This window comes from Lepidochelys kempii, chromosome 2, assembly GCF_965140285.1.
Source record: "Lepidochelys kempii isolate rLepKem1 chromosome 2, rLepKem1.hap1, whole genome shotgun sequence".
Taxonomy (NCBI): domain Eukaryota; kingdom Metazoa; phylum Chordata; order Testudines; family Cheloniidae; genus Lepidochelys; species Lepidochelys kempii.
In genome coordinates this window covers 81,997,927-82,011,656 of record NC_136381.1, presented here as the reverse complement: position 1 = coordinate 82,011,656, position 13,730 = coordinate 81,997,927, and the positions used below count along the sequence as shown (strand labels likewise).

Here is a 13,730-nt window from a genome sequence, read left to right as displayed (position 1 = left end):
GGGGCTTTCCACCAGGCACTGAACTGGCACCTGGTTGTCTGAGATATCAGGGGAGTGCAGAAATTGCATTCAGTCACTTTGGGCCCTACACTGGATGCCGTTCAGCCAGACCTGGGAAACAGAACCCTGGTATATATTTTTAATATACACATACTGAGAGCACACAGATATAAAATTAATACTGGAATATGATGTTTTATAAAATGCCAGTAAACAGGATGTTACACTGGAAACGTGTTAATTTTATAGAATTAAATTAACATCACTCCATGTGACATGATTTAGGGGGATGACTTGCCTGAAAGGATTGCAAAATCTGGCCCTTAGTTTTAAACATTGCACACATTTTACTAACTCCTAGGCAGGTCTTTGAATGATAATAAGTTTCTAACGAGAACTACCTGCATTTTGTGCTGCCTTGTCCTCAGATTTATTAAACTAGAAAGTGTTCAAAGTGGCTTTTAATAGAGGGAACACATCCCCACTGTCCTCCATCAGTTCAAGCCTCTATCTCAATAGGAAATTTCCTGTATACAAGCATCCTACACATACATGTATATATCCACTGTGCTACAGGCCCAATTTCTATTGAAATAACAAGTCATTTAAGATGGTTCGTTTGCGTAACCAGACAGTGATGTACAGACTAGGGGATAGTCACTTGACTATTTTTCCCCCTATAGCATACTGGGGGATTTGCTGCCATGTTTTAGAAATGGATGAAGTGTCTTGAACAGAGGAAAATTGCACCTGTTCATTGTGAAGTAGATTCATTAGAAGGCTGCAATATCTCATTTGTGATAGCTATCCTAGATCTTTGAATGTACTCACTTTTTCTCCCCTGCTCATCTCAGAAAGTTGCTCTAAGCACCCAAGACTTGGTTCATTTCTCATGTCCTTTCCTGTCCTGGTAGCATGCCAAAGTGATATTTACTTACATGTTCTTTTATCTTACTGGTTATTCAATCTCCTCCCTTCCCCCCTCATCTTTATAAAGCTATGTACAACTTCCCTGCAGGCAAGCTGTTCGAAAATGGTAATGAGTGACAAAACCTCTCACCTCCCAAACTGCCTCTTCTGCAAAAAAAAGTGTGCACAGTACAGGCATGGGGTCATACGTTCATCATAGCGTCCAAGTATCTGTCACCTATTGTAGATTAAGATGCTGTTTTGTCTGGAGACTTCCGAAAGAGTGTATATAAATAACAAATGCTTTTCCACTTCTTTGTACAATGAAGCTGGGAAAATGATACCCACTTAATTAGCTCTCTGTATAATTCATAGTATAGTCCGTATAGCCAAACCAAGTGATATGGTAAAAAGATGTGAAAAATAGCTTAAAATCCAATAAATGAAGTTGGATTTGTACAAATGCATGGAACAGGAGACAGACCACTATTGCAGAAATTACAAATGGGAGGGCAATTTGGACACAGTCTGGTAGTTCACAGTGCTCTGTTAATATAGCTGACTGTGTTGGAAATTTGATTCTGAGGATGCCTCGGTAGCCTTAAGAAAGGGAAAATGCTAGATGAATGGTGTAAAAGCTTTATGGTGCCTATTTTTAAACATAAAGGAGATATTACTCTGTATGCTGATTATCACCCAATTAAGCTGACGTCACATGCTATAAAAGTGTGGGAGAAGATTACTGAAAAGGATCTGTGTGGAATGGTTGAAATTTGGAAATGTGCGTATGGATGCATGCGAGGAAGAAGCACAATGGATGCCATATTTGTGCTACAAATCCTCATGGAAATGTTTGGAGTGAAGAGACAGCTCTTGGTCTTTGTGGACCTGGAGAAGGCATACGATCATTTACCAAGAGAACTAGTTTGGTGGCATTTGTGGTGCGCCAGAAAGATATGTTCATCTTACCCAGGATATATATGATGGTGTGACTACTGTGGTCAAAACTAAATATATATATATATAGCAGAGAATTTTCAGTAAATGTTGGCCTACATCAGCAATCAGCGTTGAGCCACTTTTTGATTGCAGTTGTCACGGAAGTGAGAATTTATGAAGGGAGAAGCCTTGGAATAGGTTTTCACTGATGACTTAGTGATATGTGTGGAAGATTGACAACTTTGAACTGGCAACATACTTTTGAGCCGGATGGGCTTAGAGCAGCTGTTCTCAAACTTTATTGCACTGCGACCCCTTCAAAAAACAAAAATGACTACACAACCCCAAGCCACACAGGGCCCCACAAAGCTAAGTTGCATGGTCTTTGGCTTCATCCCCTTGCAGTTGGCTCAGGCTTCGGTAGGGCCGGCATTAGACTTGCTGGGGCTCAAAGCAGAAAGCCCAAGCCCCGCCACCCTGGGCCGAAGCCCGAGTCCCACTGCCCAGGACTTTGGCTTCAGTCCTGCATAGCAGGGCTTGGGCTTTGGCTTCAGCCCTGTGTGGTGGGACTTGGGGTTCAGCTTTATGCCTGAGCCCCCATGAGTCTAATGCTGGCCCTGGCAATCCCATTAAAATGAACTCGTGACCCACTTTGGGGTCCCAACCCACAGCTTGAAAACCACTGGCTTAGAGTGAATGTTGTAAGACTGAGGCTCTGAAAACTGAGGGAGAAGAACTCTGCCTGTGATATTCTTTATGATGAGAGCTTAGAATAGGAAAACAATTTAAATACCTAAGATCAGTGGTTGCTGATGATAATGTCCTCATGAGTGATGCCTGGCATTGTACTACAGCTGCTTGATGCAAATGGTGGGAGCTGACCCCAGTTTCTGTGACAAAAAGATGCCAATAAAGATAAAAAAAATAGTGTATAAAATTGTAATTCGACCCATCTTAATGTACAGAACAAAGACTTGACCAGTCACAAGGAAGGAAATTATTATGCTCTCCACAACGGAAATGAAGATGTTGAGTTGATCAGATGGTTTGACACTCCATGGGAGAAAATGAAATGAGGGGCCTAATACAGGTTGCCCCAGCTGAAGACAAGTTAAGAGAGGCAAGGCTATGTTCGTATGGACATGTCCAGCAGAGCCCCAAGAGTTATGATGCTAGGATGGCTCATGAAATGATTGTTGACAGAAGACAACCAAATGGGAAGACCAAAAACTTGGTATATGGAATCAATATCAGTGGACCTTGGAGAGACCAATCAGCATAAACGCCTGGCCTACTATCATGAGTTTTGGAAGAAGGCTATAAAACTCGCTGATCCTGAATAGGGAAGTAGAAAGAAAGAAGAAGAGGATGCCTTGATATTAGATAGCAACACGATCTACATAGTACAGCAGTGTGTTTTGCTTTGAAGAGCTATCTATCCTGTTCTGAGGAAATGTCCTGGAACATCAGCATTGATCAGAATCCTAGCCCAGGCAGAGCCTGGATCAGAGGTATGGTGAAACTTTAGGCATTTAAGATTGGCTGTGTTTCGAAAAAGTTCTCTGAGAAATGTGTCTAGCCGCCTCCCACCACATATATTTGAAACTGCAGAAAATTCAACTTCTTCCTTTTGGCATCCTTTCCTTCCTCTTTTCTTTTACCCATTGCTACCGTTCCCCACTGTGTTCCCTACAACCTTCTTCTGATTCATAGATATTAAGGTCAGAAGGAACCATTATGATCATCTAGTCTGACCTCCTGCACAACACAGGCCACAGAATCTCCCCCACCAACTCCTGCAATAAACCTCTCACCTATGCCTGAGCTATTGAAATCGTCAAACCATGGTTTAAAGACTTCGAGGTGCAGAGAATCCTCCAGCAAGTGACCCGTGCCCCATGCTACAGAGGAAGGCAAAAAACCTCCAGGGCCTCTTCCAATCTGCCCTGGAGGAAAATTCCTTCCCGACCCCAAATATGGCGATCAGCTGAACCCTGAGCATATGGGCAAGATTCACCAGCCAGATACCCAGGAAAGAATCTCTGTAGTAACTCAGATCCCACCCCATCTAACGTCCCATCACAGGCCATTGGGCCTATTTACCATGAATAGTTAAAGATCAATTAATTGCCAAGATCATGTTATCCCATCATACCATCTCCTCCATAAACTTAGCAAGTTTAATCTGGAAGCCAGATAGGTCTTTTGCCCCACTGCTTCCCTTGGAAGGCTATTCCAAAACTTCACTCCTCTGATGGTTAGAAACGGTCATCTAATTTCAAGTCTAAACTTCCCGATGGCCAATTTATATCCATTTGTTCTTGTGTCCACATTGGTACTGAGCTTAAATAATTCCTCTCCCTCTCCAGTATTCCGCTGTATGGCCTCTGTTACTATTGTGTGTCAGGATTTTGCCTCTAAAACTATTGACTGTCTAAGCCAGTGGTTCTCACACTTATTGAATCACGCCCCCCTTCTGCGTGTCTGTAGCCTTTACGCCTCCACACACAAATATTGCCCAGCCAGAGTGGAGAGCAGCGGCTGCTGGCCAGGGGCCCGGCTCTGAAGGCAGCACCATGTCAGCAGCAGCACCCAAGTAATTCTTTTCACGGCAGACTTACCACCACCCTTACTTGTGTGTTGCTGCTGCTGCCACCCTGGGGCTGACGGCTAGAGCCCCACCGCCGCCTCCCGGTGAGGGATCTGGGCAGGGAGGAAGGAGAGCCTGAGCCCAGGGTGAGGGACTGAGTGGTGGGGAAGGAGAACCCAAGCTGCCTCCAGGTGAGGGATTCGGTAGGGGAGAAAAAGGCAGGCAGCAGGGCTCCGGCTATCCCCTTATCCACTCCCCCCACTTCCTAGGTACGCTCAGCCCTTCTGCACGATCCCCAGCCACCCGGGGCTGACAGTCAGAGCAATTTAAATAAATAAATAATGTGAAAGCGCACAGCTCGCGAGTGCGCCTCCCTTGCCACATTCCCTTGCCACATTCCCTTGCCACATTCCCTTGCCTCCCTTTGGAGGCACACCCCATTGTTTGAGAATCGCTGATCTAAACACATGTCTTTCGTTAGATGGGCCTTAAACTCCTGTACCTTGAAAATTCTCACTGCACCACTGGAGCAGTATCAAATAAGTAGCTTACCAGGAGCGTGTTCTTTGGTAATCAGGACCTTAGTCTATACTTTAAAATTGCATTTCCCATCCCTTTGTTCTTGCAGCAGAACCCAGACAGTAAGGTCCCAATGGTGGACAGTCCAGCTGAATTGCAGGTTGGGGGGGAGATGGGAATGCTATTTAGCATCTCTCTCAGAAGTTCCCATCAGCAGACTCCTATGTAGCCCAGCCATGGTTTATGGCTGGCCTTCTCTGACAGAACTCCTGGGATATGGATGTAGCCGTATTGCTGTCTACTCTCCCCTGGGGCTAAATCCCCTGAGTGCAGAGTCCCTCTAGATCTGAAGCGGTGGCCGAGAAGGAGTTCTGCAATTATAATTCTGAAGGGTAGTTAGTGCCATGATAGATATCTAACCTAACAAATTGAGAGAACTAGTGTCCAGCTTGAAACAACAATTTTCTGGGCTTTTTCTTATTGATTGAGCAAGATTGGCAAGTCTCATTTGATGGTATAAGGTGTTTTTTCTGTTTCCAGTTCTAAAGCTTAGTAGTTACCCAGCTATCCTTGAGTACTTCATTTTGGCAATTAAAAAATGAAAGTTAAATGATTATTGGCAAACTGCTCCTCAACAATTGGAGTCAAAACAGCAGAGGGTATTATTGGTCAATACAGTTTTGTTCTGCAGAGGTGGCCACAGACAAAATAGAACTTTTGAGGAAAATTTGGCCCTGTGCTACCCTCTTAATTTAATGGGGGTACGGAGGTCCACAGAATCTCTGGGTTCAAGCAAGCAGTGCTCCATCTGAACCTGAGCTGTCATGATGGGGTCTGGAGTCCCCATGAGCCACACACACACACAAGTTGGGAGCAACTCAAATCTACTGTTCTAAGCAAATTATGCGCAGCCCTTAGTCCTAGAAAGTTAGTAGCATGGCCCTCAATTTTGGACAGTGCTGTTATGCTACGTTTCCAGAACAAGTGTCAGGATTTGAGTTAGAAAAAAGATTGCTATCCCGTATTATTAAGGCTACGATTTAGTCTTGGGTATTTTTAGTAAGAGTCATGGACAGGTCACAGGCAATAAACAAAAAGTCACGGCCCATGACCTGTCCATGACTTGTACTGTAAATACCCCGAACTAAATCTTAGGTGCTTGTGGCGGGGTGCGCTCTAGTGGATGCTGCTGCTGCTCTTGGGGGCCGCTCCAGTGGACACTGCTGCTCCTGAGGGAGGCGGGGGAGTGCCCAGGGCCCCCCCTCCGCTCCCGGACCTCTGCTCCAGGGCAGGACCCGGAGCCAGCTGCCTGGGGCTGCCTGAGCAGCAGCTGGCCCCGGGGCCACCCCAGCTGCTCAGGTTGCCATGGGGTCAACTGCATCAGTCGCTGCAGAAGTCTGGAAAGTCCCAGAATACATTATTTTTGTGACCTCTGTGAAAGACTCACAGCCTTAGTTATTGTAGAGTGACACTTGAGTCTAGTTCAAGTAGCATGATCATAGACCATACCACAATTATCTGCTGTAAACATGTCAGAAAAGATCACTTTGAGGGTGGTGGAGAATTATGGTAAAAACAGCTCAAATGGTATACTGCTAAAACTATCAGAACTCTGACGTAATGCAGATCAGATACTTGGTAATGAGTTGCAACAAAGCCTCCAGGTTGGTTTCCTGCTGCACGAAATAAGGTTTTCTGTAGCTTTCCTTCTCCTCAACCTTTGATTTTTGCATAAAATCATTTACTATGACTGTGGACAGAGGCAAATTCAGAATGTACAACTGTCCCAAGCCACTGAAAGGCATGCACCTTTGTGATAGAACAGAAGATCTCCTTTTCAGGATTCTTTAAAATAGCCTAAAACACAGTAGTAATTAACATAATCATTCAACTGTTTAAAGAGGAGAGAGATTAACAATCATGACATTCGGCAGGTCATGTTTCCTGACTGAACTCCTCATTTATGCAGGGTCACCAATGTTTCTTTACCCTTGCAGTAAGCCACTGTATGAGTTATGCAGACTGGTTTTTACAGTGATTCCTTTATAGTAGTAATGAAAGAAATCTCTATGACCACATTTAAAATTCTCAAGTCACCTGTGTGAGTGTCACAGTCAGAGCCACATAAGCTATTTGATGTCCATAGGGCAGAATTCCACAGTGAGTACACAAGAGGTTAGCAGGATGCAAGAGGAGGAGCTGCAGAAGTTGGGACAACTTGCTAAAAATATTGTACCCCATTAGCTGTTCTGCTTCAGTCAATCCTAAACCCCTTAGTGAGGAGGGTTGGGAAATCCTGACCTCAACCCAAGTATATTATTAATTAGTGCTGAGCTATGTTATTTTCGACTATCAACTCTCATGGTTAAAGCAAAGAAATGGGCATCAGGAATTCTGGGCTCTATCGCCTGTCCTACTCCTGACTTGCTGAGTAACCACGCACAAGTTACTTGTGCTCTCTAGCTAATTTTCCCTGCTGTAAAATGGGTATAATATCTACCTCAAATGGTTGTGGGTCACAATTCTTTAAGCAGTTTAGGCCTGATCCAAATGTCTATGGAAGGACTCCCATTGAGATCAGATGAAAGATGTTGGATAATTGTCAAGTATTCTATCGTATTTGGGTTTGTTTTCTTTGTATAAAGTATGCCATATAGAAAATAAAAGTGTATCTTTGGGGCATAGCAGATAAGGCTTATAAAAGAAGGTTCTGGTGAGTGGGTGCCCTCCAACCGGTTCTAAAACAAAGGCTACATACTGTGCAGAGTCTAAAACTCCACTCTCTACTGACTTTATTAACAAAAAGCAATAAGAAAGTTCAGTTCAGACCTTCTCCCCTGACTTGGCTGCCTCTAGGATTTCTCTCCCCTCTTTGTAGTGCTACTCCCACCTCACTTTTATCCAGGCAAGGCAAGGAACTGCCTGCCTCAGAAAATAGGCAGAATTTACTTAACCCTTTCTGAGCAGGATCAGCCTCTGCTGAGGTTAGGTAAAGGTATAACAAAACTAAATGGCCAGAAGCTGAAGGTAGACAAATTCAGATAAGAAATAAGATGCACGTTTTTAAACAGTGCGTGCAGTTAGTTTTTGGATCAACTTACTAGGAGTGTGGTGTATTCTGTTACTTGAAATCTTTAAAAGCAAGATTTTGATGTCTTTCTAAAAGATCTGCTATAGCTCAAACAAGTTATGGGCTTGATGCAAGAATCACTTGGTGATATTCTATGCAGGAGGTCAGACTAGATAATAATAATGGTGTTTTCTCACCTTACAGTAGAATGGGCATGTTCCCAGCTAGGCCAGCACATTACACATCTGAGAACTTTATGGAAGGTCAGCATAGCAGATGCCTTACAGTACATATGAGGCAAGTTTGCAAACCTGGCATAAAATTCAGGCAGTAACTTTTCGAGCAATGAGCTGTTTAATCTCTGGTGTCCCAGAATTAAACTATGGTATGTACACAAAGAGGGCAGGGATAGACAGAGAAGATTTATTTGATTTGTTTCTTTGGATCCATCTTGCTGGCAACTTGGTTAGATGCTAAAGCTGCGGGTTGGCCTAGAACCTCCCTAGTAACTTGTCTCATTTGTTGGGCATGCAGAAAACTCAAGACTGGCTTAACGTGCCAAACGAGTATGCATCCTGGAATGAATGTGTGCATGGTTCTCAAGGTGATCACTGGTTTCTGTTGTGCTTGCTCTGTCTAGCTGAATGGACGATTGCCTGCCAGGGTAAATAGCTACCATTTCAAATGCACTAACGCCAGCCCATCTGTAAGGGTTTGCACTAAGAATGCATAATCAGTTGCTTAGCTTCACTACGGTAACTCTTATCTTCCAGAATACTGCCAGTGGCAGGGATTTACGGGAGAATGTGTGGAGGGGGTGTTTATGGGTGGAGAGGGGGAGAGGTTTAATTGAAAGACTTCTCAATGCGCTTTTTCTTTTTAGTTCCCTCCCATAGCTATACCTTATTCGTCCTTTATGGCTTCTAAACAAAGGCAGGAAAGATTACTACTTACTCCTCTCCTTTCTCCTTTAGCCCTGGTCTACACTGGAGGGGTGGGGGGGAATCGATCTAAGTTACACAATTTCAACTTGAATAATGTAACTGAAGTCGACATACTTAGATCGACTTACCATGATGTCTCCACTGCGGTGAGTCAACTGCTGCCGGTCCCCCATCGACTCTGCCTGTGCCTCTCGCAGCGCTAGAATACAGGAGTCGATGGGAGAGCACTCAGGGATTGATTTATCGCGTCTAGACTAGACGTGATAAATCTATCCCTGCTGGATCGATCACTACCCGCCAGATTGGCGGGCAGTGAAGACATACCCTTAGAAAGTGTAGTGAGAACAGAAGGGCATACGTGGCTTTTTCTAGGATTGTCATGTTGCCTTCTATATGAATAGCTGATTAGAAGTAAAAGGATAATTACATTTTCCCCCATACCACTCGTTAGTTATCTGAAAATAACCCAAATTTATACTCCTCTTCAGGTGGCGTAGGCTTCCATAAGGATATAATATTGCTAGGCTTAATCTTTTAAATAATCCTCATGGGCTGTGAGAACCAAAACAGGTTTACCAATTGTGCCTGCCAGTGGTGCATCTTTGCCCCCCCTAGCATTGTCTGGGGAGGAAGCCAAAGATTAATCCATTTTATAACAAAACAGGAATCAGAAAAGATATGTTATCATTGGCTTGATTGGGAGGCAGACAGGACACACTATGTGGAATAAAATTTTTATTAAGATAATGTTTAAAAAAAGTGAACAATACAGAGTTTAAGCGTGGAAGTTTCTGGTTATCTGGGAATAATGTACAGATTATCAAGGGGTGCAGACTTCGGTTTAAAATTGGATGGCATAAGGAATACATAATCTGCAATATCCCCGATTTTGGGTAAAAAGGTTAACGGGTCAAAGTCCAGGCATTGAGATAGGAGGGTATGTTGTTCATATAATGGCTATGTTCAGGTGTGGAGTATAATGAGTGGATACGATGATGAGGATAGATTGACCCTCATTTGGTGAGATTTAGCGTTCAGTGAGTTTATGGTTCCAGTTCATATGGTCCAAAGGAAAAAGTCTCTTGCTCCCTTTCTCGTAGTCGATGCACGATGTTGTTCCGGCTCACGCCTCCTGGTACTGTCGGTGGCTGGTGATGTGTTTGGTGTAGATGTCCCCGGACCATCGGATGGTGTCTGAGACCATGAGGCGCCGCCTGAGCCATCTACATAAGTGATATACCCACATGCCATGGTGGGGTGATCAGGCAGGAGGCCAAGTACCTGTAGCGCTCAAAATACAGTTTTCTCACAACAGATGCATGCCCTGGATTGTATGTTTTGTATTTTTATACATTTCTGTATTAGACTTTGAGAGCAAAGAAGAAGTCTGACAGATCAGGACCAGCCATTCATTGCCCCGTAATTCAGTGAGTTAGAGTTTCTCTCAATCATGTCCATTATTCAAGTGAAAACAGTTTAATTAAAAAAAAATCAGGAAATCTCTGCACTTTTCCCACATGAATGTTTGAGCATTACTGATTTGGTCAACAAAGTAGTGACAGAGGAATTTGGGAAGATCTTAAAGACAGGGGGGCAAGAGAGGCAGTTTTCTAGATAACAGATTACACTCTGGCATCCCCCTCAATAGTCAAGAGTTCTTTTAGAATCATAGACTCATAGACTTTAAGGTCAGAAGGGACCATTATGATTGTCTAGTCTGACCTCCTGCACAACGCAGGACACAGAATCTCACCCACCCACTCCTGTAACAAACCCCTAACCTATGTCTGAGTTATTGAAGTCCTCAAATCGTGGTTTAAAGACTTCAAGGTGCAGAGAATCCTCCAGCAAGTGACCAGTGCCCCATGCTGCAGAAGAAGGTGAAAAAAACCCAGGGCCTCTGCCAATCTGCTCTGGAGACCCCAAATATGGCGATCAGCTAAACCCTGAGCATGCGAGCAAAACTCACCAGCCAGACACCCAGGAAAGAATTCTCTGTAGTAACTCAGATCCCATCCCATCTAACATCCCATCACAGGCCATTGGGCATATTTACTGCTAAATAGCCAAAGATCAATTAATTGCCAAAATTAGGCTATTCCATCCTACCATCCCCTCCATAAACTTATCAAGCTTAGTCTTGAAGCCAGATATGTCTTTTGCCCCCACTGCTCCTCTTGGAAGGCTGTTCCAGAACTTCACTTTTCTGTCACATAGGGAGAATCTCTCACTGCTAGGTTACAGCAGAACTCCTTTAAATAACAAAAAGGAGAGGAGATCTCACCAAAAAGAAGCTGTCACAAAGATATTCTTAAAATTATTCAGATTGACTAAACATTGCTTTTATCTGCTTACTAACACTCTAAGCTAAGTTCTACAACCTTGTATTACATTGAATTCCCTGCCATTTAGGCTTATGTGTATATTTAAAGAAAGATGGGATGTAATTCTCTATTTTATTAGAAACGTATAACAGAGGGACTTCAAAAGGACACTTCTGGTGCAAATTCTGAAGAGGCAAAATAGTTAAACTTGAAAGAAAATCAGCAGTGTGCTTCAGAACTGAATAGAGCCATGCACACAAAACTCAAGTTCATTAAATCAATTACGGTAATGATGTAGGTCTTTGCTTTGTCCTAACAAGAATACTTATTAACTGGGCTCCATCCACCCACATATTTGCAACTCATTTTCCACATGTCATTTGAAAAATTATCTTAACATGTATTTTTACTTTTGTGGTTGTTTGCTCTGAGCAGTTGTCATTCTGGATTTCAGTTCACTTGTTCTGACAGAGCAACCACAAATTCTGTTTTGCTAATTCAGATTATTTCCCCAAAGTCACCATTTGATTTTTTGGAGTGATCTGTTAGAGATTACGATAACTAATCCATTTCTACTGATCTGTTGTAGACTACCGTAATTGACTATGTGAAGCCATCAGATCTCAAAAAGGACATGAATGAGACCTTCAAGGAGAAGTTCCCTCACATCAAGTTAACCCTCAGTAAAATAAGAAGGTACTGTGCAGAATGACATGCAATTTAAGCTTGCCACAGCATGCAACTATAGTCACATTTTAGTGGAATTGTTGCCACTGACCATTAAGGAAATCACAATAATAACTGATTTTCAGAAACAATGACCTTCAAAGGCACAGAATAAATCAGACGCTTGCTTTGACTCGTGAGCGGAGTAAATAAGACAGGGAAGTCTAGAGTCTGTTTCTGGATATAGAATTCTTGCCAATTAAGTAAAAAAAAAAAAAAAAACCTAAAGGGATGGTGGATGTGAGCTGGACAGCCACTATATTCTGTGGGCCAGGATGATGACAGAAAATCTCAGAGCTCATGGTACTAAAAGCTTAGTCAGACTTTAAGGAAGGGGGATATTAGATTTTGTCTGTACCCAAATAATGCAGCGACACGGTAGGATTGGGTTAGGAAACGTTGAGATAATAGACTGTGATAGAGATGACCCAGCACTTACCATTTTAGAGATAGGGTTTCCCTTCTACTCAGCGTTGCAGGGAAGATGTAATAAGGAATTGGTGCTTATACCACTATTTCCAACACAGCAGGCTAGAATTATGATTTCACTGTCGGATGCAGCTGAAGGAGCTGCTCATTTAAGAGGGAAACACTTTCATTTGAACCTTCAAATTATTATTATTTGCTAGTCCCCAGAGCGTACTTGATGCTTTGCAGAAGTAACGAGGGAAGGAGTACCGGAATAGTTTGAAGAGCTTACCAATTAAATGTGACAGGATACAAAATGTGTCAGACAGAAAAGGGGAAAGAGGAGAGAAAAGGGCAACGATTACAGTAATTTGATCACAGCTATTCAGTAAGGCATGTGTATCTTAATGGTTCTGATACATCATTTTTAGTGATTTAGTAACTTGCTTCTCATAGCTGAAATGCCAGAGTGAATATTTATTGGGGGATTTGATTTATATTAGATAATAGCACATAAAAACAGAAAGATACCAGCCATGTAAATTGCACTCCCCCACCCACCCAACTCCTGTTCGCTTGCGCATGAAAGTCCCTCACAGGAAAGTTGTTTTAAAAGAAAGCGTCTCTTGCTTTAATCTGTGCATTCTGGGTCAGCTCACACAGCATGTCTGTCTCTGTGTTCTCTTTCCTCAGCCTCAAGCGAGAGATGCGCAAACTGGCTCAAGAAGAGTGTGGTTTTGAGGAGCCCACTGTGGCCATGGCCTTTGTCTACTTTGAGAAACTTGCTCTCAAAGGGAAACTAAACAAGCAGAACAGAAAGCTTTGTGCTGGAGCGTGTGTCCTACTAGCAGCCAAAATTGGCAGTGACCTCAGAAAACATGAAGTTAAACATCTTATAGATGTAAGTATCCTTAGGCTGCTAGTGTTTTCCACAGCAGAAGTTCCCAAACTCTGGTTCTCAGAGCTGGATAACAACATGGTCTTGGCAGTCCTCATGGCTTCCAGTTGCTAAACCAGATTCAGATTTAGACAACACCTAAATACATCCTTAATATATGTTGTATGTGTGCGCGTGCGCACATGTGCAATTCTGATAGATGCGTCAGGGAAGTTACTTCATCACAAGAGGAAGGGGGTGGTCAGTGCAGTCACCAACTGGCTGGGAAGGTTAATCAATGCGACTAAATGGCTGCGAGGTCTCCACGAGACACTAAGACAACATGGTGTGCCTGATAAAGAAATTTGAGACTCCCCCAATTCTATAACTCCGGTTTCATTCAGCAAATTCAATTTTCAGGTGA

General features: G+C 43.1%; 2 protein-coding genes across 3 annotated transcripts in view; one reads left to right on the top strand and one right to left on the bottom strand.

Annotated features, from left to right (window-relative positions):
• Positions 1–13,730, bottom strand: part of SLC35D4 (solute carrier family 35 member D4) — a 202,557-nt gene that overhangs the window by 72,699 nt on the left and 116,128 nt on the right.
• Positions 1–13,730, top strand: part of CABLES1 (Cdk5 and Abl enzyme substrate 1) — a 110,390-nt gene that overhangs the window by 91,828 nt on the left and 4,832 nt on the right. For both annotated transcript variants that reach the window (XM_073331398.1, XM_073331397.1), the window contains 2 exons: positions 11,885–11,991; positions 13,123–13,330. In XM_073331398.1, the coding sequence (XP_073187499.1) occupies positions 11,885–11,991; positions 13,123–13,330 (315 nt within the window). The remainder of the gene's footprint in view (positions 1–11,884; positions 11,992–13,122; positions 13,331–13,730) is intronic.